Source organism: Elephas maximus, chromosome 9, assembly GCF_024166365.1.
Source record: "Elephas maximus indicus isolate mEleMax1 chromosome 9, mEleMax1 primary haplotype, whole genome shotgun sequence".
Lineage (NCBI taxonomy): Eukaryota > Metazoa > Chordata > Mammalia > Proboscidea > Elephantidae > Elephas > Elephas maximus.
Genome location: NC_064827.1, coordinates 60,117,964 through 60,144,573, shown reverse-complemented (window position 1 = coordinate 60,144,573; position 26,610 = coordinate 60,117,964). Strand labels below are relative to the sequence as shown.

Below are 26,610 nucleotides of genomic sequence, written 5' to 3'. Positions count from 1 at the left end.
ATTGCTACGTGGCTTTGTAGGACAGAAAATTAAATAATATAAATGAATTTTAATAACAAAATAAGAGAAAAGAATGGTTTTGATCAAGTATTAGAAGAGAAAAAAATCTCTAATAAAAATAATAATAGTGAAAACAATAATAAACGAATTATAAGCCTTGGGGAGTGTTCTTATAATAAGGCATTATTTATTAGTTGGGGTAGCCAAAGAATTTGGCAATTTTTTTCTGTTTTACAGCATCCATCAAAATTTCACACACTAACACATTTTGTTTTCCACACACTTCTCTTTCCTCTCCGTCTTCCCTTTCCTGTGCTCTCTTTCAGGCGTATAGCCCATTGGTCCACCTAGGACACACTGCATTGCAGAGGCAAGGGTAGGGTGGGGTACAAATATAGAGCAGACCATTACCTTTTGGTGGAGTCCCTGGGTGGCACAAATCGTTAAGTGCTTGACTACTAGCTGAAAGATTGATGATTTGAACTCACCCAGAGGTGCCTTGGAAGACAGGCCTGGCAATCTGCTTCCAAAAGGTCACAGCCTCGAATACCCTATGGAGCACAGTTCTACTCTAACACACATGAGTCAGAATTGACTCAATGGTAACTAACAACGACATTACCTTTTGGAGAATCCTTTGGATAAGGGGCTAGGCAGCAACTTCACTCCTAGTTTTCTAAGCCTTCCTCTTTTCTGCCTTTCTGAAGTTTTATGTTGTTTATCTTTATTTAAAGCAAAAAAGTGTACAAATCAACTTTTTATGTAGAAGTGCCTTGAGGTTACCCTTCTTTCATGCAGCAAAATTCTGTAGACTACGATATGCCAAGCACTAAATGATGACAAGTTAAGTCCCTGATTAAGGTTGATGTGTTTTTCATTTTGTTTTGCTTTCTAGAGCATTTGGTCTAGTTTTAGTTGATGTTACTGAATTTAGATAAGGAAACTTCAGAATGGTTTAAAGGAGAGTAATAAAAACCACTTAGGACTGAGAAAGATGCTATGAAAAAGCATTACGGGGATCTTGGTTGTTCATCCAGGAGAAGAGACAGTCCTGATGCAATGCAACAGTTCAAGACCATGAAGGAATGTGCTGCAGACTAGGTAGAAATTGTGCTTAATATCATTTGAATTATTCCTAAGGTACTGCCTGACAATCAACCAATAAATTCTTCCATTTTCCTGTTGTGATGCTTGAACAAAACACCACTTAGGAATACTCCTTTGCTACTATTCTATGTTGTAATATGATGATATATGGGCACTGCAACCAAGATACCAAAACGTTGGAGAGACTATCCTGGAGGAGATGAAAAATGAAAGTAGCTGACAGTCAGTTAGCTGACTAATCAAGGTGTGGGTTGTTTAGCTGTATTGTGAGACATCCCTACCTCACCCAAAGAGCAAGGTTGGGCATGCACCCCATTTCCTTGTGGTAGGAAGATGGGCCCTCAATAGGACTACCTGGAGAGTTAATATATGTTCCCGCAATTAGGAGATATCTAATTCCCACCGGTAGAATCTGAAGAGCAAAGTGGGGCTGCCTTGCAGCTCTTGTAGCTCTGTAGGATGGTCTGGACTCCCAGAGTTGGTGGGTGAAAGGTTTTATGTAAGAGCTGATTTGGAGTCATTTTAAATCCTCCCAAGGGGACCTTTTGGGGGATTGTTGGGACCCCAAAAGACAGGCTTCACATCCACTGACAAATAGGGAGCTAAGAAGAAGGTGACCAGCCTGAAGAAAATGCATCACTGGTATCATCTGAAATGTTCCTGATCTCTGAAAAATCATGAATGTGTCCATGAAGGAAAGAGTCAATTTTAAATACAAGCCAGGCTTGGGGGTGTAAAGCCAGCTTATGAGAGTGTCAGTTAAATTAAAACTTTTCTGCTCCGATTATTGTTCCTCCTCTTTTCCCAACCAACTCTATAGGAGCCCTAAGGAGCAGCTAGCAAGTAGAGGAAGAATGAGTGAGCATAAGCTAAGAAGCCAATCATAAGCCTCTTCTGGAAGGCAGGCAGCACACTTGCAGTAGTTCCTAGAAATGGACAGAAGGAAAGGTGCCACCTCTGAATGAAGCTATAGGCTTTGGCTATTACTTAGTAGAAGACATTTAAAATAACTAAATTGAGGCTGTGATTTAAAAATCACCTAAAAGTAACCATAAAATCACAGAGCCTGCTTGAAATAGGTCCCGATGGTGGGAAAATAACTAGCCCTGCTGAATAAATTTAAAAGGGCAGAGCACGTAAAAAATACAGTTGTATTACACACAAGTCCTGCTTGTTCAACAGCTGAGTTACAAAGATTATAATCTTAGCTCACACATTTAACTCTCCTTTTTCTTAATGCCTATTATATTAAAAATTCGAGGTACATAATAACAAACCGGAGCTGCTTTGCCATGCATATCAAAACATTACCATTATTATCACTGTATTATTATGTTAAAGATGTTTCAGTGTGTCTGGAAGTGTTTCCTTAATTTTTTTATGCATAGAAAGGTACACTATATGGTATATACTAAGACAAGCATTTGACTAGTTGATGTTAGATACGAGCTGTACCTAATTGTTCCAGCTTATGTACAAATTTGACTTAAAGACATACTTAGGAATGGAACTCACTCATAATCCGGGGACTGCCTGTATTACATCACCAATAAATTAGTTATCCCTGCTGATCTTTTTAAAAATTAAGGGGCAAAATGATAAGGTTCTCTGCTGATGACAGGACTTGTAACCCCTACAGCAGGATAGTGCTTGAGTAATGTCTGCTACATGAAACTGTTTTTTTTTTTTTTTTTTCCTACATGAAATCCCAAAAGATAAATGAAATCTAAAGTTAGGAAAAATAAATCCATAGAAATCAAAAAGGGGGTCATAAGCAAAGGACCAGAAATTTTGAGCAATTTCCAGAAGATATAAAGAGATGGGATTGGATTGATAGAAAAATTATGATCAACTAAGTAGCTGAAACCCACAACAACGAAAGAGATTTCCTGAGAAGAGAATGGACACGTTTTTTCCTATAGTCATGGAAAATTCCAAACCTCAGACTGCAAGGCTATGACTTGGAGGGTGGAGGGACTTTGAGACAATCAGGGTAGTTGAAGGATGTTGGGAAACTATTATGTATGCATAGAGCACCAGGCTGAGGTATCTGCTTCTGGGCTAAAGAGTTGCTGTCCAGTTAATTCCAACTCATGCCAACCCCATGTGGGTTGTAGTAGAACTATGCTACATAGGGTTTTCAATGGCTAATTTTTCAGAAGTAGGTCACCAGGCCATTCTTCCATGGCACCTCTGGGTGAACTTGAACCTCTAACCTTTTGGTTACCAGCCTAGTGCTTTAACTATTTGTACCAACCAGGGACTCAGCCTCTGGGCTAGAGCTTGTGAATTAAATTTTCCATAGTAGGTTCTTGTGGGGAATATTTACGTAGGGCATTAGACCCTGAGAAAATATTGATAGATCAAGTAGAGCTCCCTCCTGTCCCCCAATGAAAATATGCTAAGCAAAAAGAACAGAAAGATTGGATTCCATTGAATTGAAGTTTAAATTGAGAAGCGAAGAGAGAAGCAAAAAGTAAAGATGTAATAGAGGAAAATGTTCAGGACTTAAGAAGATTTGCATCTCAAGTTATTTGCCAGACCATTTAAAGCAAACACAAATTAAGGCATATTTTGGTAAAAAGTCTAAATTCCAAAAGAAACTGTAAAGAGACTCTCTGTAAATACAAAATACTTCTAAGTTTTAGTATTTACAATGTTCTGCATCAAAGGAAATTATGTAAACTTGCCAATAGATTCTATAAAGCTGGCATAATATCGGTAATGAAAACTGACCATGCTATCCCACTAAATAAAAATTATAGTCCATTCCTGTTTTCGAATATAGGTACAATGATATACTAAATAAAACCATTGGGAATCGAAACAACATAATTAAAAAAAACAAAAAACCCAGCATGTTCAAAGAGTGAAAAAATGGTTAAACATAAGGAAAAATTTGTAATTTAAAAGTGAGGAATTACATGTTCAACAAAAGTTTTATAGAATTGATTACAAAGCATTTTTATTAATTTCAACATCTATTTATATTGAAAACACTAAGGATAAAAATAAATTTTCTTAACCTCAAAGAGTATCAGAACTGAGTGCAAACAAACCATGAAACAGACAAGGCTTTAAAATTTACAAAATTTAATATTATATAATAAGGCATGATAGAATTCTGTTTCAGCTATCGATAGACTAGTTACTCAGACCAACCCGCATACTGAAAACAATTTAAAATGCTGGAAAATATTTTTAGCAGGTGTAACAAACTTACAATCTTTTGTTTTTCCTGAGAGGATTTTCTAATCCTAGAAAATCAGTACTTACCTTTTGATGGCCTCAAGGCTGAGGCCACAGAAATTAAAACTCAGGGCCCATAAAGGTAGAGAGTCTAATAGGATAAAGACTAAACTAAGATCTTAAAAAACTAGTTATCAGGGATAGTGTGAATTATGAGTGAAATGACGCACAAAGGAATTGCAGCCCATGCTATAATTATCCAGGATATCCAAGGAGCTTCAAGCCTTGACTTGGCTTAAGGTGGTCCCAGACTAGTGGTTAAGTCTTTGTTCCTTACAGAGGCAATCAAACATCTCTTTGGAGAAAGATACCCTCATCTAGCCCTTGACTTTTTTTCTGATACTATGAATAACAGGTGAGCAAAGATAATTACGTACATAAGGAAACAAAACACAATACACAAGAACCAGCAGAGAAAACAGATAATACAAATAGACCTACCATGGCATCCCATCTCACTCTAAAATAAAACACCAAGTTATAGGCAATATGATCCACAACCCTTACACCCCTTACTTCTTTCATCTTTGTTCACTCTCCTCCACCCACACTATTCTCCTTGCTGTTCCTTGAACACACCATGTACACTTTTATCTGACAGACTTTGCACTTGTTCTTTCCCCAGTTGTCTACATGGTCCCCTCCTTCACCTCCTTCAGACTTTTGCTCAAATATCTCCCTGACCTCTCTATTGAAAATGGAATATTTCTGCTAAAGTAACACTTTTTGTGCCCTTTTCCTGCTTTGTTTTTCTCCTTAACACTTAACACTGTCCATATTCAACATATATTCCCATATGTACACATTCATTTTATTTTACTGTCTTCTTCTCCCACCATAACATAAGCTTTATGAGGACGGGGAATTTTGCCTGTTTTTTGTGCTGCTTTGTTTACTACACCTTCTGTAGGGTATAGAAGAGTACATGACTTCCTCTCCCTCCCACCCCCATTGACGCTCAATACATATTGGTAGAATGAATAAGTGAATGATTACATTTACAGTGCTTAGAGTAGGATCTGACTCATAGTAATCACTTAAGATATATTAGTTATTTTTACCACTTTTGAAAAAGGATGGAATATTGGACTGAGAGATGTGGGTTCTAATTCTAAATTATTTTTTATCAAAGTAATCCCCAGCAGTGAACTAATGTTTCACTTACGAGTTTTGTGAAATTTATTTTACTTGTGTGGAAATTATTTTTACACTCCCATTTTATACAAAGACACAGGGTCACTATTCCCCATGACACAAGGACAGAAGCAAACCCTCAGATTTCAATTTCTATGACAGTAGTTTTAAGGACAAAAGATATTGGAAGTCTTCAAAAAAAAATGGAGGTACAGAAGGGGCCAATTACAGAGGTCAGGGTAACTCTTCAAATATATAGTCTATCCTGAAATTCACTATCAATGGGTCTTCCCCGGACAAGTCCCCGTACAAGCAGCACTCACAGCGTTTCCATTTTCAATCCAGGTGATGGTGGGGACAGGGATTCCTGTTGCTGTACAGCGCAGGGTCACAAAGGAACCAAACGTGGCATTGTGGGATTCAGGAGATCTCAGGATTCTGGCAAAAACTGTTAGGAAGACAAAAGTGATGAGTGACTCTCCTATAGGGAATACTCAAGTTAGAGTGGTCTTCAAAAAATGTACATCAGATCATGTTCTCTCGTGTTTCGCACTGTTTAAAGGATAACAACATCAAACTCCTGTGTTTACCTCTGTTTTAAGGATAATACCAAACTCTAAACCCTCACATATACTTCTTAACCCTTTATGCTTTGACCCTACATTTTTCACTTCTCCAGGACATGCCCGGCTTGTTCCCAGCTTAGGAACTTGCCCTTGTTATTTATCCCCCTGGACTGTTCATCCCCCAGATCTTCACTTGGCAGCTTCCTTGTATCATTCAAGTCCTGGTTTAAGTGACACTTCCTCAGAAAGACCCTCCTTTACCACCCAGCATAAAGTATACCCCTCCTCTCATTTACTTTCCTTCATCCTATTTTATTGTTTCTACAGAACTTAGCACTCACTATCTGAAATTACTTATTTTTTACTTGTTTATTGTCTGCTTCCCTCTGCTAGATAGTGAGTTCTCTGAAACCAAAAACTTGCCCCTTTTTTTTTTTCCAGTGTTACAGTCAGCCTAGAAGAGTGCCTGACCAAAGTAAGTACATGATAGTATATTGCTGAATGAACGAGATAATTAATGCTTTATGTCCTCAACTGTACCCCAGTGGCAGGACAGGCAAAACCTCTCAAACTTTTCAGAGAATGAAAAGTTTGAGATAAGCATACTGGGCAAAAAAGAAAAAGATTTTAAGTAAAGGGTGGGCATGACAAAGAGTAATTTATATTCCTTTCTTAGGCTGAATCCCTACTGATAAGTAAGAGGAAGTCCTTTTGATGTGAGCAGGAATTTTGCCTTTAACTAAAGAGTGGGATTGAGGCTCAGAATGTATAATAAATTTAAAGATATTTAGACTCTCAGAATCATTATGCTTGAAAGAGACTTCAGAGATGAACTAGATTTCTCCTTCACATTTTACAGATGTGTTAACTAAAGCTCAGTTATTTGAAGGTGCGTTAATGGGTTGAATTGTGTCCTTCCAAAATATGTGTTGAATTCCTGGCCCTTGTACCTGTGAATGTGATCTGGTTTGGAAAGAGGGTTTTTCTTTTGTTATTTTAATGAGGTCACACCAGCGTAGGGTGGATCTTAAACCTAATCACTTCTGAATTATAAAAAGACCGGAATAGACACAGACACACACACAAGGGAAGACAGATGCCATGTGAGGATCATTTACAACCAGAGGTGTAACTAAGGCATAGCAGATAGAGCATGTGCCCTGGGTGTCGCTTGAGGCGGGGCACCAATGAGTAGTTTCTATTGGCCAGCACCATTTCACTGCCAGCTTTGAGAGATCATTCAGCAATTTAACACTAATTGCCCTAGGCACAATTTTCCACAGAGAGGCCCCAGGAATGCCGAGGAATCAAGGAATTCCCAGGGCTACCAACAAGGAATGAATCAACACAAATGAGACCCTTATTTGGACTTTTAGCCTCCAAAGCTTTGAGAAAATAAATTTCTGTTCTTTAAATTCACCCATTTGTGGTATTTGTGTTACAGCAGCACTAGGTAGCTAAGACAGGTGCTTTTCTAAGGTAACAATACTGATGAGTGAGAAATCTGGTCTCTAAGTTTTCTGACATCAAATCCAGTATTCTTAAAAAAAAAAAAGTTATGAAACTTTTTTCATTATCCATTATAATAGAGTATGAAGCCTCAGTTAACACAGTGCTTTAAAACTTAGTCCTTCTAGTTAAATGGAATTTGTGGGGTTTGAACCTAAAGGAAAATATAGGGAAGGTAGTATATCCTAGAAAGGAGATATACAGGATGATGATAGAGAAAGTCCAGAGCTGTGTGAGAAATTGATCTGATTCTAGAATACCTCGGAATACACATGCCCTGGGCTTTTTGGTGTTGGTTTAGAGGCAGATATGATTTGCTTGAAAACTGGATGCTTTCTCAGATTCAAACTAATTCAACTTCCTATCTTTTGCTATTGAGAACTCTAAGAGATGAAATCTTGAAGAGTATGTTAGAAATACAAATGTTGAGCCCAAAAGCCAAGAGAAAGAAAAAACAAAACAGCAGGACAGTACTATATTCAAGGCAACGTTGTTTAAGTTTTATTTGTGGTAAAAAAAAAGAAGAAGAATCAATTTAAAAAGCAGAATCAAATGTTAAAAATGCAGTTGAATCTGACCCAAAATAACCAAAATTCACCCTCCTTTTAATAAAGTCCTGTGCTATAATCACCAATTTATAGGAAATAAGGGATTAAGGAACACAATAAACAACATTATGGGGATGCAATTCAACCAAACCCAGAATACAGGAAATTTAACATAGCAAATTATTTTATTTCCTCAACAAATAAATAGCATCAGGGAAAAAACAAAAATGGAAGACAAAACAGTTATAGATTAAAAGAGATTTAAGAGGTTGTAAAAATGAAGGTGTGACAGACGCATCCGACCTCCTCTAAATTCATGAGGGAGGGAGATAATCAGCCCAAAACTGATTTCTATGAGGTAGAGTTCAGACGTACCTTCTCTCTGCAACCTTTTTACCAATTCTAACACCAGCCGTCCCTCCCACAGCAGTTTCTATTTCTCTACTGGGCTTGATAATTTGTCACCATGGCCACACAGAACTCACAGATAATATTTATGATTATGGGGTTTATTAGGGAAGTAACAGATTACAATTCAGGATCAGAAATGACTCAGGATACAGTTCTTCCATCAGGACAACTTCTTCTCAGCCACGCCCATAGGCAGGCCTCTTTCTGGCCCTCAGTCTCTTGGCCTTTTGGTCCCTCAGCCCCTCAACCCCTTGGCCTCTTGGCTTCTTGGCCTCTACCCTGCTTGTGCAAGTGTTACAAAGCTCTTTAGCTCTACTGATAAGTGCCCAGAGGCACCCCACTCTGCCAGCAAGCCTCCTGCCTGAAGGTGCTCAGTTTTCTTCCTCCCTTGGCTGGGAAGCCCACTGTGCCATCTCCTACCAGTTTTCTGGTTCTGCTGTTGTCCTGCTTGCTGCTGCTTCTCACCATCTTGTGCCATCTCTGGTGTTACAGCTCTCTGTCTCCTGGGTTTAGGAAATTCTCAGTACAGGGATCCCGAGTCCAAAGGACACACTCCACTCCTAGCTCTTTGCTTAGATATCTAGTGCTGCTGTAACAGAAATACAACAAGTGGATGGCTTTAACAAAGAGAATTCTATTTCCTCACAGTCTAGTAGGCTAGAAGTCCAAATTCAGGGCATCGGCTCCAGGGGAAGTCTTTCTCCTTCCGTTGGCTCTGGAGGAAGGTCCTTCCTGTCAATCTTCCCCTGGACTAGTAGCTTCTTTGTGCAGGAACCCCAGGTCCAAAGGATGCGCTGTGCGTCCAGTGCTTCTTTCTTGGTGGTATGAGGTCCCCATCCTCTGCTTGCTTCCCTTTCCTTTTATCTCTTGTTAGATAGAAGGTGGTGCGGGCCACACTCCAGGGAAACTCCCTTTACATTGGATCAGGGATGTGGCATTAGTAAGGGTGTTACAATCCCACCCTAATCCTCTTTAACATAAAATTACAATCACAAAATGGAGAACAACCACACAATGCTGGGAATCATGGCCTAACCAAGTTGACACATATTTTGCGGGGGAGGAGGGCGGGGGGGAGACACAATTCAGTCCAGGACACTCTTCTTTCTTCATAGTAGTGAGCTCCCTATGTTCCACCTCTGGGATAGTTCATTTTAAGCCTAGAGGGATGGCAAAACTGACCAATCCCCTTGTTAAGTTTCCATGCCCCTTATTTGCATGTCCCCACCCCCACAAGGGTACCATGCACCGTACTTGCATTATTAACTAGCTGTCCAATCCCCTTGGTGGGTCACAAGCACTTTATTTGAATAGTCCCATCCAATTGTTTAGTGGGAGTCGGAAGACCGTGGTAAGAAAGGCCGTCGTACCACAGAAGCATATTAGCCATATATAATGTGTGGATCTTTTTTGGATCCTTAGCCAACAAATCAAATGTTAAAAGATATTTTGAGACAATCAGATAAAAACTGAAGAGATCTTGTAGTAAATGTCATTAAGGGTGAGGTGGGGTAATGAAAATGGTCATGTGGTTATGTTTAAAAAAATATGTTCTTATGTTCTATGGATAGAATTATTTAATATTTGAAACTTTCTTTAAAATTAAATCAGCAACAATAAAACAGTAGAGGGATAGAGAAAACAAAAATGGCAGAATGTTGGCAATCATTGCTGTCGACTAATGGGAGCATGGGAATTTACTATATTAGTCTGTCAACATTTTTGTAAAATTAAAAATTTTATAACAATAATAAAATAGAAAAAAAAATGCTGCTGGGTCTACCTAAAATGACTACAACAAGTGTAGAGAAAAAGGAAACTCTAGAGTCCTACCCCACAGGTCCAGAAAAACATATAATGGGGGCGCATAATCCTACTGCCATTGAAATAGCATAAATTAGGTCCTAGGTGGCATAAACAGCTTACACTCAACTGCTCACCTAAAGGCTGGCAGTTAGAACCCACCCAGGGATACCAGGGAAGAAAAGGCCTGGTGATCTGCTTCTATAGAGATTACAGCCAAGAAAACCCTACAGAGCAGTTCTACTCTGTAACAAATGGGGTCTCCATGAGTTGGAATCGACTTGACAACAACTAACAACAACAACACTGAAAAATTTAAAAACTGGAGAGAGTCAAGGTTTTGAGGAGAAGTCTTTGGCAGAGGTTTCAGTCCTAAACTTCAGAAATGCCTACAGTTTTCGCTGTAATCTGAATTTATATTAAAGGGATAGAGTCAATATTGACTCTGGGGTTGCACAGTTGGTGTGATGGAAAGCTCAAAGGGCAAAGGATGTAAATCAAGTCCTGAAATTAATTGGCAGTTTTTCTTGAAATAAACTACCTCTCTTTTCTTGGCAAAGGAATACATAAGTGCCAGAGGTGTAAACTAAGGTATGGCAAGTAGGGCACATGCTTGGGCACCACCTGAGGAGGGGTGCTAACGAGCAGTTTCTAATGGCCATTGCCAACTGTGAGAGATCATTCAGCAATTTAGAATTGTCATAGTCACTATTTTCTGTAGAGAGGCCCCTGTGCAAATCTCTTATAAATTCTATTTCTGAGCAATTATTTCAAAGTACAAAATGAGTTCTCACAGATCTTATTTTCTCTTGCTCTTTTTTAAATTTTTTAAAATTATTTTCTTGTTGTGTTGTTAGGTGCTATCGAGTTGATTCCGACTTATAGCAACCCTATGCACAACAGAACAAAACACTCCCCTGTCCTTCGCCATCCTCACAGCCATTGCTCTGCTTGTACCCATTGTTGCAGCCACTGGGTTGATCCATCTCGTTGAGGGTCTTCCTCTTTTTCACTGACCCTCTACTTTACAAAGCACGATGTCCTCCTCCAGGAACAGATCCCTCCTGATAACATGTTCGAAGTATGTGAGACATAATCTTGCCATCCCTGCTTCTAAGGAGAATTCTGGTTGAACTTCTTCCAAGACAGATTTGTTCATTCTTTTGGCAGTCCATGGTATATTCAATATTCTTCACCAACACCACAATCCAAAGGCATTAATTCTTCTTCAGTCTTCCTAATTCATTGTCCGGCTGATGCATGTATATGAGGTGACTGAAAACACCGTGGCTTAGGTCAGGTGCATCTTAGTTTTCAAGGTGGCATCTCTGCTTTTCAGCAATTTAAAGAGGTCTTTTGCAGCAGATTTGTCCAATGCAATGCATCTTTTGATTTCTTGACTGCTGCTTCCATTAGAGTTGACTGTGGATCCAAGTAAAATGAAATCCTTGCCGACTTCAATCTTTTCTCTGTTTATCATGATGTTGCTTATTGGTCCAATTGTGAGGATTTTTATTTTCTTTATGTTGAGGTATAACCCATACTGAAGGCTGTGGTCTTTGATCTTCATCAGTAAGTGCTTCAAGACCTTTTTACTTTCAGTAAGCAAAGTTGTGTCATCTGCACAATGCAGGTTGTTGATGAATCTTCCTCCAATCCTGATGCCCCGTTCTTCTTCATATAGTCCACCCGCTCAGAGTATTTGCTCAGCATACAGATTGAATAGGTATGGTGAAAGGATACAACCCTGACCCACACCTTTCCTGACTTTAAACCATGCAGCATCCCCTTGTTCTGTTTGAATGACTGCCTCTTGATCCATGTACAGGTTCCTCATGAGCACAATTAAGTGATCCAGAATACTCACTCTCCTCAATGTAATGCATAATTCGTTACGGTCCACACAGTCAAATGCCTTAGCACAGTCAATAAAACAGGGGTAAACATCTTTCTGGTATTCTCTGCTTTCAGCCAGGATCTATGTGACATCAGCAATGATATCCCTGGTTCAACGTCCTCTTCTAAATCCGGCTTGAGTTTCTGGCAGTTCCCTGTCAATATACTGCTGCAGCTACTTTTGAATGATCTTCAGCACAATTTTACTTGCATGTGATATTAATGATATTGTTTGATAATTTCTGCATTTTGTTGGGTCGCCTTTCTTGGGAATAGGCATAGATATGAATCTCTCCCAGTCAGTTGGCCAGGTAGCTGCTTTCTAAATTTCTTGGCATAGATGAGTGAGCACTTCCAGCACTGCATCCATTTGTTGAAACATCTCAGTTGGTATTCCATCAATTCCCAGAGCCTTGTTTTTCACCAATGCCTTCAGTGCAGCTTGAACTTCTTCCTTCAGTACCAATGGTTCCTGATCATATGTTACCTCCTGAAATGGTTGAACGTTGAGCAGTTCTTTTTGGTGTAGTGATTCTGTGTATTCCTTCTACCTTCTTTTGATGTTTCCTGTGTTGTTTAATATTTTCCCCATAAAACCCTTCGTTATTGCAACTCGAGGCTTGAATTTTTTCTTCAGTTCTTTCAGCTTGAGAAACGCTGAGCGTGTTCTTCCCTTTTGGTTTTCTATCTCCAGGTCTTTGCCCATATCATCATAGTACTTTACTTTGTCTTTTTAAGCCGCTCTTTGAAATCTACTGTTCAGCTCTTTTACTTCATCATTTTTTCTTTTTGCTTTAGCTGCTTGATGTTCAAGAGCAAGTTTCAGAGCCTCTTCTGACATCCATTTAGGTCTTTTCTTTCTTTCTCTTCTTTTTAATAATCTCTTACTTTCTTCAAATATGATGTCCTTAATGTCATTCCACAACTCGTCTGGTCTTCTGTCATTAGTGTTCAACACGTCAGATCTATTCTTGAAATGGTCTCTAAATACAGGTGGGATATACTAAAGGTACTACTTTGGTTTTCACGGACTCGTTCGAATTTTCTTCAGTTTCTACCTGAACTTGCATATGAGTAATTGATGGTCTGATCTGCAGTGGGCCCCTGGCCTTGTTCTGACTGATGATATTGAGCTTTTCCATCGTCTGTTTCCACAGACGTAGTAGATTTGATTCCTGTGTATTCCATCTGGTGAGGTCCATGTGTATAGTCACAGTTTATGTTGGTGAAAAAAGGTGTTTACAATGAAGAAGTCGTTGGTCTTGCAAAATTGAATCACGCGATCTCCAGCATCATTTCTATCACCAAGGCCCTATTTTCCAACTACAGATTCTTCTTTGTTTCCAACTTTCACATTTCTATCACTGGTAATTATCAGTGAATCCTGATTCCATGTTCAATCAATTTCAGACTGCAGAAGTTGGTAAAAATCTTCAATTTCTTAATTTTTGGCCTTAGTGGTTAGTATATGAATTTGAATAATAGTCATATTGACTGATCTTCCTCCCAAGCATCTGTCAGTTTGTCTTACTGTGGGGGCTCGTGTGTTGCTGTGATGCTGGAAGCTATGCCACCAGTATTCAAATACCAGCAGGGTCACCCATGGTGGACAGGTTTCAGCTGAGCTTCCAGACTAAGACAGACTAGGAAGAAGGACTTGGCAGTCTACTTCTGAAAAGAATAATTATTTTCTACCTTCCCCTTAATGGGGCATATTAGGTTACATTATTCAATCCAATAGTTACTGATAGGAATGAATTAGAAAGAAAAAAACTCACATAGGACCAGGTGGAATGATTTCACCTGAATTTAATTATAAGTAGCCTCATGTTTAGAAACAGAAAAATATCTCAGACCCCCTATTTGAGATACTAAGATAATGAAGCATTGTTTTACATAATACCAGCCTAAGGTTCTCTTGGAAACCCCATGGGGCAACTCTACTCTGTCCTATAGGGTCACTAGGAATTGGAATCCACTCGATTGCAATGGGTTTTTGGTTTTAAAGGTTTATATCCAGAGTCAGACTGTGTTCTTTGAGAACTTGTGAATTTAACCCACAAACTATCAAAGTTTAGGTTAGGTTAAAGCCGTTGCCGTTGAGTTGATTCCGACTCCTAGTGACCCTACAGGACAGAGGAGAACTACCCCATAGGGTTTCTAAGGAGCATCTGGTAGATTCGAACTGCCCACCTTTTGGTTAGCAGTGAACTCTTAACTACTACGCCACCAGGGTTAGAAGAGCACAAAGTTTGGGTAGGATGAAAAATGCTTTCTTTGAAGGAAAAAAGGCAGGGAAAACTCCTGTTCTGCAATAGGGTTTCCCAAGCACATTGGATTTCCAGCCACTGTGATCTATACATATTCCATTAATTATATATGTCTGTGTACAATTAAAACAAATTTAACTTAATTTGGTTTGGTTTGATTTGGATCAGTTACATAATACTCCTTGCCCTCTTGAAATAAAACCTAAGCAGGCTCTTGACATTTTAATATTTCTTCAAAAAATGTAAGCCAAAAAAGAAAAATAAGTCTTTAGTCAAAGGGTAACTTTCTCTTCCAACCTGTGTGGGATTTATACTCCCATGTTGATTTATTTCATTCCATTTTACTTGTACTTCCAGAGCTTAGGACACCAAGTTAAAGCATTTTCTGTTGACTCAATATTTTCTTAAGAAATAGAAATGGCCAATAAGCATATTATATAATAAAGCAGCCCATCGAATAATACTCTGTTAAATGCTATGATTTAATGTTTTCCATACATGGTTACATACTTCCTAACAAAATAATGCTGTTTAAAGTTGTTTATAAGGTCAGCAAAAATAAACAATTGAATAAAACCAAATAGAATACATTTAAAAGAAGCAGGGTAGAAAGAAAAAAAAAATACCTTTAGCATCTTGTTCAGGTTCACTTTCTTCTATTAATAGAAACAAAACAAAACAAAAACAACACACACACAAACAAAAACAACACATCATGAAAAGGAAAATCTTGGACTACAGAAAGATCAAATGTGCAACAAAGTTAATTAGGATCTTCTTATTCTCTCTTTCAGCAAGAAACAAATGCAGCCAAGGGAAATTACTGATCTTATAAAAGCAAACTATTACGTTACAGAATATTTCAAAGGATTACTTTTTAGTCAGGCAGCACGATACAGAAAATATAAACAGCATACGCAACAACATAGATCACTCATGCATTTTTATTTGAATGTTGACAATTACCCCTTCTTTAGAGGCAACAGTCTGCCTACTATTCTGATAAATTGCATTCTCCCTCCCAGCTTGGCTTCTCCTCTTATGAGGCCCTGCTATGAAGTCAGTGATGTTGAATCTGGGATCTCAGCTATCATTTCTATGGCAATAGACTTGTGTTGTGGTAAACAAAGGATTAGGGGGTTTCTGCAGAATAGATCCTCTCAACAACGCAGATTTGTTCTTCTGTATCAACACCCAGAGTGCTCAGAAGCAGGGACAGCGAATTGATATCTTCTGGAAAACTACTGGGGAAGCAAGCCCCAAAGGGGGATGTAAACATGTCTAAATGTAAGGAATTGAGAATTTAGAATTATTTTGAGAAGACTACAAAAAAATCAAATTAAAATATTTAATATATCAGATGTAAACCCCACATGGGACTCTTGTTTTTCCTTGAAAGCTTATTTGTTTATATTAATTTAGACCTCCCTTAGAATTAATGACAATCAACTGCAATATAGTACAAAATGACAGTATTATTGTTAACTCCTTTTAAAGGTAAGAATACATTTGCATAGTTCCTCACAAGTTATAGGTATCTGCATACACTTTATACGTTATGGCACTTAACCTTCACTGTGTCTGTGTTTGAGGAGAATTGATATTATCTCAATATTATTAATAATATTCTGCCCATCTTCCAGACAAGGAATCTGAGACTCAGAGATTTGCCTCAGGGGCACAGCCAGGAATCTCTCCCAGTTTTTCATGCATCAGGTCTCCAGCTCTAGCCAAGCATCGTTCTGAGAAGGCCTTATTTTTACACATAACATCAAACCCTCTTTAAGTGAACTTATTATTTCCTAGTTAGAATTTACTCTGAATTTTCTCTATTTCTACCAATCAAGTCAATGGCACATTTCTTGTTTTTTTTTTTTAAGCGTCAAGGTGAAAGACCACTTAACGCTGGTAAATTGCATATATTTCATGGTTAAAAGATTTGGAGGTTATCTGTGGAAAGTACCTCTGGACAAAAGAATCATTTTTCACAACATCCCTAATAATGCCTGGTAGAGCATAGATATTGAATTAATATTAGTTTCTTCCACACTTAGGATTGGTCATCTGGGCTCTTGAATACTGCAGAGATTCTCTGTATCACAGAAATAAATGATGGTCCCTGGGCGGCCAGATTAGTCCGGGAAAATTGGTTTCAATGACTTTGGGCTTTCTAGATAACCATAGTTTCATCACTCCCTAGTACCTTATGTCCCACTAGCCTCACTTATTTAATTTGTTTTTTGAGCCTATCTCCTTTATTTAAAATGTTTTCACTTCTTAAAAAATAACATTTTTAGATAATAGGAGTAATACAAGCTCCTTAGCAGATAAAAAAAAAAAAAATTTTAGGAATTCAGAAAAAGAACAAATAATACATATAAATTTAAAAGTTAGTATTTGAATTGGAAATACAGAAACATGATGTAAAATTCAAAAAGTACAAAACTGTATGTAGTAGAAAGCAGTCTCTTTTTCCATATCCCAAACATCAAGTCCCCCTTCCCAGAAGCAACCACGGTTACTCGTTTTTTGGTATATTTTCAAAGGGTTAATCTATGCATATACAAGCATATATGTTAAAAAAAAAAAAAAGAGGGGAAAAAAACACTTTATGGTTGTATAATATTACATGGAATGGATGACCTAATTCCTAGTTCTACCTGTTGGACAAGAAAGAAAAAAAAATCCATCAAATATTTTCATGTTTCCAAGCTTGAGTCCAAGTTCACATCCTGCTTGCTTTTGAGCTTACCAGTTCCTCTTATATTATGGTGTTCAGAACAGAAACTAACACAAAAGAAAGTCCAACACATTTGAAATACAGAAAAATTCTTTCTAAGTGTTCTATTCCCATGAATATAAATTTTTGTTAGTTTTATTTTTTTATGGTCATGTAATTCTATTAGTTCTTTGATTACGTTGAAAATGATGAGTTTCCTACATTTTTTTAAATATCTGATCTTATTATGGTCTATCTCCCAGGTTTTGAAAGTGAATGTGTGTGTGTGTGTGTGTGTGTCTGTGTGTCTGTGTGTCTGTGTGTGTGAATGTGATTTGATTCTAAGGAAGATAAAATAAATTTTCCTAAGCAATTTCATTGTATTAGTTGATTAGAGAGAAAATTTGGAGGGGAAATCCACTGTCATATAAGAGGAAGGAAAGTCATCAAGGTTACTTTTTAGAAATAAGAGTAATACAGTTAGTAGTATAGTTAATACATCAAAGTCATATAGGTCATGTAGACCTTGCAGAAAGAAAGACAAAACAAGAAGAGAAAACTGGCAGAACTGTGGAACAGTTTACATTCTTTTGACCACAAAAGTGAGGGAAGCAAAGAAGATAATAGGAATTTGGCTAAGAAGAGTTGAGGTCTCAGCCAAGGCTGAAATCGAACATTCTTTGATCTTTGTTGCCTTGGCATTGGAACTTCTTCTTTATGGTAATTTAATTATCATGAGAAGAAAAGCACACAAATAAAGTAAAAAGAACTTAAAGGTGAAGCCAAAAATGATCTAGCTAGCTCCACCTCGGGAATGTTGAAGAGACGTTTTGGAAAGATTTGAGCAGTAATCAAATAATGAAATCATGAAGAGAAAGAATTTGAGATAATGTATGAAAGGGCTCCTTTGAGAATGGACATTCCAGAGAACTTCCAGGTACACAAACCCATTTCTTATCTCAATGATTAGGACCAAGTCAATGTAAGTAATAAGTCGAGTAACGGCATATTAGCATAAAAGTTACAAGAACAGGCTCTGGATTTAGACCACCTGGTTAGAAATCCAGCTACACCATTAATTTCTAATAGGATATTTCTGCTAAATCGGAAAGCTATCAATATGTGTGTGGGGTATGTGTGTGCTTTATTTATAAATAGTACTCAATTACCGTATTACTTAAAATAGCATTGGAGTTGATACTTGGGCTTTCTAAGTAGATATAATTATTATCTTTAATATCATTACTTTTAATGTATCCTTTCAAATAATAATATGCATTTTAAAAAATTTTCTTACATATTCCACTGGGTAGATTTACATACTATATATATATAATAATTTTAGCATGAAGACTACTAATCAAGATGGTATTATGGGTTCTCAATTCAAAACCACCTAACCAGAACAAGTACATAGCAATAACAGGTAATACACAATTTTATTGTTACCTACAAAGACAAAGCTATGTTCAGACATAAGGTGAAGATCTCAGTATATAAGATAAGATAGTGGACAGAAATAACTCCAGCTCTCTGAGCAGGGAAAAGGAGCCTAAAATTTGATTTCTCCAGCAGTGAACCACCTGAGGCAGGGATAGGAGGCTCACTGCTTGAAACCAAAGGGCAGAAGTGGGGCTTCCTTATCTGTGAAAGGGGGAGGAGGAAGAAGCAGTGATGGTATTGTAGCAGAACTTGTCTTAAGGTTTCAGCTTTCTCAGTAACTGGATATCATATGAACTGCAGAACACTGCAGAATGGTGATCCTAAACTTCCATTTTCTAACACCTTATATGGAATGAGGGAATTACAGGGTCTTCTAAAGGCAACCTCAAAAATTATTGGGAAGGGAGAAATAATTTCAGAGAGACTAGAAATAAGAAAAATCCACTCAACTTGTACTGACAAATTATAATTTCAAAGCACATTGGAAAATGAATGCTAAGAAAGCCAACAAATTCAGTAACTAGGAGATTAATTTGCTCTGGTAGGAAATAAAGCTATGGAAAAAAGACAGTATAAGATTCTAAAAAAAAAAAAAAAGCAGCAGTATCTGTTAAAAAAAAACAAGAAATTATGAAACAAAAATAGGCAGAATTGAAGTACAAAAATAATTATGAAACAAAAAGTAGAAAAGTTATAAATTAAAAACATAATAATGGAAATTAAGCACACACACACAATAAACTCAAGATTTGACACATTCAGATGAAGAATTAGTGAATTAGAAGATGGTACTTATGAACCCACACTGTCCTGAGTCCAGAGAGGAAAAGCGATGAAAAAAAAGTGAAAGAGTAACTGAAAGTTGGGGAGAACAGATTTATAGGTTCTGACGTATGTCTAACAGGAATATGACAGTTAGAGAAAAGATGAAAGGGCAAAGAGGTAATATTGAAGAGATAATAGATGAGATTTTCCATACTTGAAGAAATATATAAATCCCCACATGCATTAAAGTGGTAGTTTTTAAAACTTGAAATTTATCAGAATCGCTTATGAAGCTTAAAAAAAAATAAAATAAAACAACAGCAATTAGATGCTGCCAATACAACTCAGGTTACTGAATCAGAATTTCTTGTCAGGCACACCTGGGGACCTGTGTTTTGTAGAAGTGTTTGAAAATTGCCTGATGTTTCCAAGGAGCAGTAGGATCGTAAACTACTTTGTTAACAAGTACATAGGAGGATTAATAGAAATACGTAGACACTGTTGTGGTTTTAAATGTTTCAAGTGTTCCTATTGAAAGTGGAGTCTAATTTCTCTCCTGGGACGTGGGCTGGACTTAGTGACTCATTTCCAACAAATAGAATGTGGCAGAAGTGGCTATGGTAACTTCTGGAGCTAGATCATTAAAAAAAAAAAAAAAACAGTTAATTCTTCCTTGTTCTCTATTGTATCATTCACTCTAGGCAGGCAAGACACCATGTTGTGAGGAAACTCAAGCAGCCTGTGGAGAGACCACATAGAGAGGATATGAGGATTTCATCACACGGCATCAACTTGCACCAACATGTGAATAAGCCACATTTGACCTGGGAAACATCTTGAATGCAACAACCATCCAGAGATAGGCCCAGCCAAGCCACTCTTGGATTCCTGATTCACAGAAATTATGAAGTATTAAGTGTTTGTTCTTTTTTAAGCCATTATGTTTTTGGATAATTTGTTACACAGCACTAATACAGACACATGACAATTTATAGTGAAAACAGTCATTGCCAAAAGTAAAAAGTGTAAAAGCTACTTGAAGGAAGAGATAGATTATCTACTAAATCATTAGATCTAGAATGACAGAAAACTTCTCATTGATAGATGCAAGAAGACATAGGACAATGATGAGGGAAAATATCTGTCAAGTTCAAAACTTACCTAAATTATCATGCTAAAATAGTGACACTAACAAACATACAAAGACAAAGAAGGTTTACTACCCACAGATCTTCACTGAAAGAACTTAAAATATATATATATATATATATATATATATTTCAAAAATAAGAAAATTGAAAACTGAAGAATAAAGTATAATAAAAAGGAATAGTGGGTACAAAAATTGGTGGTATATGTTGGTAGAACTGTTTAACTATGAACTATAAGACAATTCAATTTTTTAAAAAATCAATTAAATTTTAGACAATACCAAGGAAGATGGCATGGGATGAGGGAGGTGATATTAGGTGATCAGCTAAGGAATGACAACATTCTTACCTTGGATGAGAAAAGATTGGAGAAGATATTGTGTGGTTTTAAACTTTGTTAGAATTATAATATTATATATGTATATTATATATAACATGTAAATATAATCTCCAAAATATAAAATTTTAATCTATAGTTTCTAAATCAGCAAAATGTTTGTGGGGTGGGGGTAGAGAATAAAGAAAATGTTATCAATTCACTAGAAAGCAGAAAGAGAATTAAAAAGAAGCAGGAAACAAAGAAACAACAAAGTAAACAGGAAATGTGACGGTAGAAATAAGCTTAAAGAATAGTAGAAATAAGTTAGAATAAATTGCAAAGATCTAAACTTGCCTACTAGAAACATAGACTTTGGAATGGACTACGTAACATCTAGCTTTATTTTGCTTTCAAAATGGCAGTGGGAGGCTTGAATAAATAAATAAATAAAAGGGGGATGGAAAATTACCAAACAAAAGAAAAATGTGGTAAGAATATTAATATGAGACAAAACAGAATTTATAGTAAAAGGCATTATTAGAAACAGAGAAACATTGCTCAAAGGTAAAAACACAACCCAAGAAAGAAAAGCCACAACAATAATGAACATGTATGCATTTAACAATATAATCTCAAAATATATAAAGCTAAAACTTATAGAATTAGAGCAGGACGTTAACAGAAAAACTACAAGAATAATGCTGAATTTTGCCAAATGAAAGCCTAATAAAGTTTGTTGGGATTGTCCACTGTGAAGAGTAAAGGACTTATTTTAGACAGCAAAGCCAACGTTTGAAAAGAATGGTCACATTTTTCTTTCAAACATAAAGAAAGGAGAAAAATAATTGTTGTTTCTGCTCTTGTCTACAATCCAAATGCAGTTTAGTTTTCTGGCATGGTATAAATTTATTGAAACAGAAAAACAAAAACAGAAAGTTTATAAATGCCACGAACTAACTTCTCAAAAGAGAAAATTCTAAATTCTTCTTGATTTGAGTTGTCCTTGCCTCTAAATTTACTTTTAAAATATAAATTTTCTGAATTTGGTCTTCCCTGGGGATGTGAAATCATTTCCACTACTTGTCAGAATTCATATTTATAACACCATTGAAGATTAAGATGACTTATGCAAATTTCTAAAAACTAAGAAGTGTATATCCAGAAGAAAATGTGAACATTATTCCATTTATACGAAGCACATTTTTTTTTATCTTTTAAAAGAACTGAAGGTTGTTTTACTTTATTTTTTTAGTGCCATTTCATTAAGGTTTTATATTTTTTCTCAGAGTCAGTTATCTTTAAGAAATCTCTGGCCATCTTATATTCTAAGAACACTTTTCTAGGGCTTTTTCTAAGAACGTACTCAGAAATTGGGAAATCAAAATTATATTAATAGAATGACTTCTTTACATTTATATACAATTCCTCACTTACGATCGATACCTCACCATTTACAAGACACCCTCTCATTTAACCCTTACAACAATTCAGGCAGGCAAATCTGGATTTGAATATTCCTGCTACCACTTACTAGTTGTGTGATCTTAGGCTAGTTCCCTGAGATTCAGTTTCTTCATCCAGGAAACGTAGTTATAAACTCTCAGCTCATAGAATTGTGGAGGAAATTAAGTTAGATGATTTGTATAGACCAGTTAACACAGAATTTATCTATAGCTAGAAAGAACTGGAGGCTAATTTCAAAGACTGATCTTCTAACTTTTTTAAAAATCTTTTTCAGAGCTATTTCTATCTCTAGGGTATCTTCCTGATTCATGAAAGTTGTTCCTCCAAATGACATCAAAGGGAGATTTATTATTATTTTATATTTTAATTCCAATCTGCCTTAGCTGACTGCATGCCAGATATTGATCATCTTAAGTACCTTTTTTCTAGGTGTTAAAATCATGTGCCTAATTCCATTTCTCAATTGAATTCTCTGAGGAGGGAATCGGTATAAAGAAAAATTCATTCTTTAGGCCCCATTATTAAAACATGTATGCTAATCTATATTAGGTTATTTGGATTCTTTCTTAAATAGACTGCATTTGTTTCATTTAGTGTCATATTTTAAGAATTACTCAGTTGGAGATGCCTGTTAGAAGACAAATGCTGCAAAGAAAAAAAAAAAAGCCTTTGATTCCGGCTCATGGCAACCCCAAGTGTGTCAGAGTAGAACTGTGCTCCAAAGGGTGTTCAATGGCTGGTTTTTCAGAAGTATACCACCAGGCACTTCTTTTGAGGAACCTTTGGGTGGACTTGAACCTCCAGCCTTTCGGTTAGCAGCTGAGGGCATTAACTGTTCTTATCACCCAGGAACTCAAAAGAGCAAAAAAGCTCATTTCAGTTGCTTTGCGGGATTTCCCCTCAACCAAAATTGACCAGGGGATGGTTGGAAAATAATCACACTGAGGTTCTGTGGTGTTTTGTTTCTGAACAGATTCTTCTTTTTTATTTTCCAATCATTAAAAGACAACCTGGCAATAATAATGATAAACCTATGTAAATACACCCACTCCTCACTTATCAACATGATTAGGTTCCAAAGACTAAGTAGTTATGCAAATATCAGCATTATATGAAAATGAAGGATGACCACATCAGATCACAAAATATTATGTGGGACACATATGTCCTTTTGGACACAAGAGGAGGAAAATGTAAGTGGGTCTTATATGTTCCACTGGTCATGAAAGGGTTACTGCCAGATGTATGTCATTAATGCACAAAATAGTTGGATTGTAGATTTTTCACTATTGTCGTAAATGCAAAATATTGGATAACGAGACAGTTGATATGTGAGGAGTAGGTATACCTGGTTTATCTCTCCTGACTTCTTGGTAGGGTCGCTATGAGTCAGAATTGACTTGATGGCAGCGGGTTTGGTTTTTGCTAAAGCAAAGAAACCCAATCCTGGTGTGCTATCACTGTGTACATCTCTGTCTGCTTTGAAGCTGAGCAATGTGTGAGATAGTTTATCCACTGTGGCTCCATCTCCGAATCATAATGCAAGCTCCTGTAGAAAACCTACACATCACCCTCAAAAACGTGAGTTCTCAAAATAAGGCCTGCACTCCTCTGTGAGTGACATCATGATTCTCTAAAGTGGCTTATGATGGGAACATTTCAATGGTCTCTGAAATAATAACATTTTTCTAGCTTGTAAATATGGATGGTGAGTAATGATTGCCAGCAAGAAGTGTTTACCAAGTAAATCAGACAAGAACCATGCAAGGTTAATTTTTTTTTTTTTTAATTTCAGACCTACATGTAAATAGAACAACTTCTGAAAATATATTAGGAGCTTATCCATAAGCCAATAGAATCAGTTCTGATTCACTTTTGGACTTCAGTTCTGATTTACTTTTTTCATTCTTTTTTTTAATCATTTTCTGGTTTTAATTGGAGGAAACACCAAACTGGTTAGTTACCAGGAGAAAAGTCTTTCTTGGTTAACTTTTAAATTTTTTATTTTTAATGATTTAAGATTAGTAGAAGAGTTGCAAAAATAGTATAGTTTCCATATACTCTTTATTCTACTTCCGCTGATGTTCACATGTAATATAACCATGTTACATTAACCAAAATCTTAGTTTATTTTAAATAACTTTTTTTTTAACCTAACCTCATAAAAAGAAAGATACCTGAACTCTGACAGCACTCAAATAAGCTAAAGTTTGTTAAAGACGAGAATTTTTTTTTTTAGCTAACCAGAAATTTTAGCTAGAAAAAGAAACAGGAGCCAGAACCATAATTTTAAGTGACAACAGAGTATCAGGGTTGTCTAAGCTCCCTGGGATACCCAAATGCCCAAGCAGGGCCGTAGACTTCCAGACTGTAGGTTCCCAAGCTGATGAATTGGAAGGTATCTACCCATTTAAGAGTAAGGTCCAGGAGAGGATACAAGAGAAGATAATCTCCATGTTAGCTCATTCTGAGTCAAATCACAGCGCCTTCTGGCTTTTACAGCACCACTAATAGATGCTGTCCCAATTCTTTAGTGCATGTTCTACTCTCTGGTTATGAGTCAGTGTCAGGCATGCTTACATGACAAATCTGCATTTTTTTCTTCATTTTCTCTTTTCCTCCTTCACTGTGACATAATCTGTACAACGAACTCCTATTCATTAATCAAAGCCCTGTTGAACCTCACCTCCCTGAAGCTTTCCCTGACCCCTCACTACCTGCTCTGTGCTGTGTGTGTGCCTTGCTCCAACTTCTCTCATTGCAAATATACTTTACTTTAATTAGTTGTTAGCATGTCTATCTTTCTCACTAAACTGGAAAACTTTTTCAAGAAATGAACGTCTTATTTTGCTCTTTATCTTTAGGAGTTATCGCATTACATGGAAAATAGTAAGCATTCGACAAATAAATTTGGAACTACCCCTACTTTTATGTGCTACTACTCCCCATGGGTAAGCTAACTTGCTTATTAAATTTTTAAGATTCACCTGGAATCAAGAAATTTCAGGTAAAAAATCTTTAAGTCAATGTTTCTCAAAGTGTGATCCATAGACCGACCATATAGGAATCATTTGGGGTGTTGTTAAAAGCCCCTAGCACAGACCTATTGAATCGAATCTGAATCTCTGGAGTATGTATCCTGGTGTTAACACCTTTTAATAAGATCTGCAGATACTTCTGGTGCACCCTGAGATGTTCGAGAACCACTACCTTGGAGAAAAAGTTCCACTAATCTATCAACTTAGTCATTTCCATCTCTTTCCATAGATGTTTTGAGGTGAGTACAATCAATGATATGACCATAAATTAAGTGAAATAACAACATATAAATATTAGGAAGAAACTTCTGGCTGGTTTACTGAAATGATTACTATAATTAAACTTCAAATTGCATTCTGCTAGTTAGGGCAAATGAATGAATGAATAAAACTCAAACCCAAACCCATTGCCATCAAGTCAATTCTGACTCACAGCGCCCCTATAGGACAGAGTAGAACTGCCCCATAGAGTTTCCATGGAGTGCCTGGTGAATTTGAACTGCCAATCTTTTGGTTAGCAGCCATAGCACTTAACCACTACGCCAACACGGTTTTCTGAATGAATAAAGTAAAAGAAAATAAAGTACACAGTTCTCACCACTGGGAGGAAGACAGAACGCCAATTCCTCAGGGGAGATTTTTTGTTCCCCCAGGCACTAAATTTTTGAAGCAATTTAAAGTAAACTCCTTCACCCGGGATTTACTTAGGGTGCAGTGAGTGATGGAATGATCAATATTTTCAACAAATACTTGGCTAACGGCTATTTCTGTCGTAAATTAAAGTGTGATGTCTGCTCAAGATACACATGAAGGTGCCTCCACTTTTACGTTGTGCTATTCTTTTTGGATAGGCTGACTCCAAACAGCCTCACTCCGGTTTAGCAGTAAAGACACGTCTTCACAGAGCTCCTTAGATAAACTTCGCTACATCATTTGTCACAGTGGCACCAAATCAAACTTATAATCTCTAACAAGTACCAAGAATGCTGTACAAAGCATTGCTGATTGAGGATAGATTTATGCTCTTTGGAAACCAGATGAGCAGTTGGTAGTGTCGCCATCCTATTTATGAAATTTGAGAAGCCTAACCAGCAGTATTCTCTAGATAGAAGTCACCCAGCTTTACAACAATAAAAACAACACACAAACAACCAATATTTATCAGAGAGCTATCATTTAGGGAGTTGTCTATATGCTATCTTGGTCAATTTTAAGGAC

The 26,610-nt window shown here is 36.9% G+C and overlaps 1 protein-coding gene across 2 annotated transcripts in view; it reads right to left on the bottom strand.

Moving 5' to 3' along the window:
• Positions 1–26,610, bottom strand: part of MUSK (muscle associated receptor tyrosine kinase) — a 107,500-nt gene that overhangs the window by 45,477 nt on the left and 35,413 nt on the right. Inside the window, exons 6-7 of one of the 2 annotated variants that reach the window (XM_049896881.1) lie at positions 15,120–15,149; positions 5,814–5,938 (exon numbers count right to left, since the gene is read on the bottom strand). In XM_049896881.1, coding sequence (XP_049752838.1) covers positions 5,814–5,938; positions 15,120–15,149 — 155 coding nt within the window. The remainder of the gene's footprint in view (positions 1–5,813; positions 5,939–15,119; positions 15,150–26,610) is intronic. The other variant, XM_049896880.1, reaches the window with a different exon arrangement.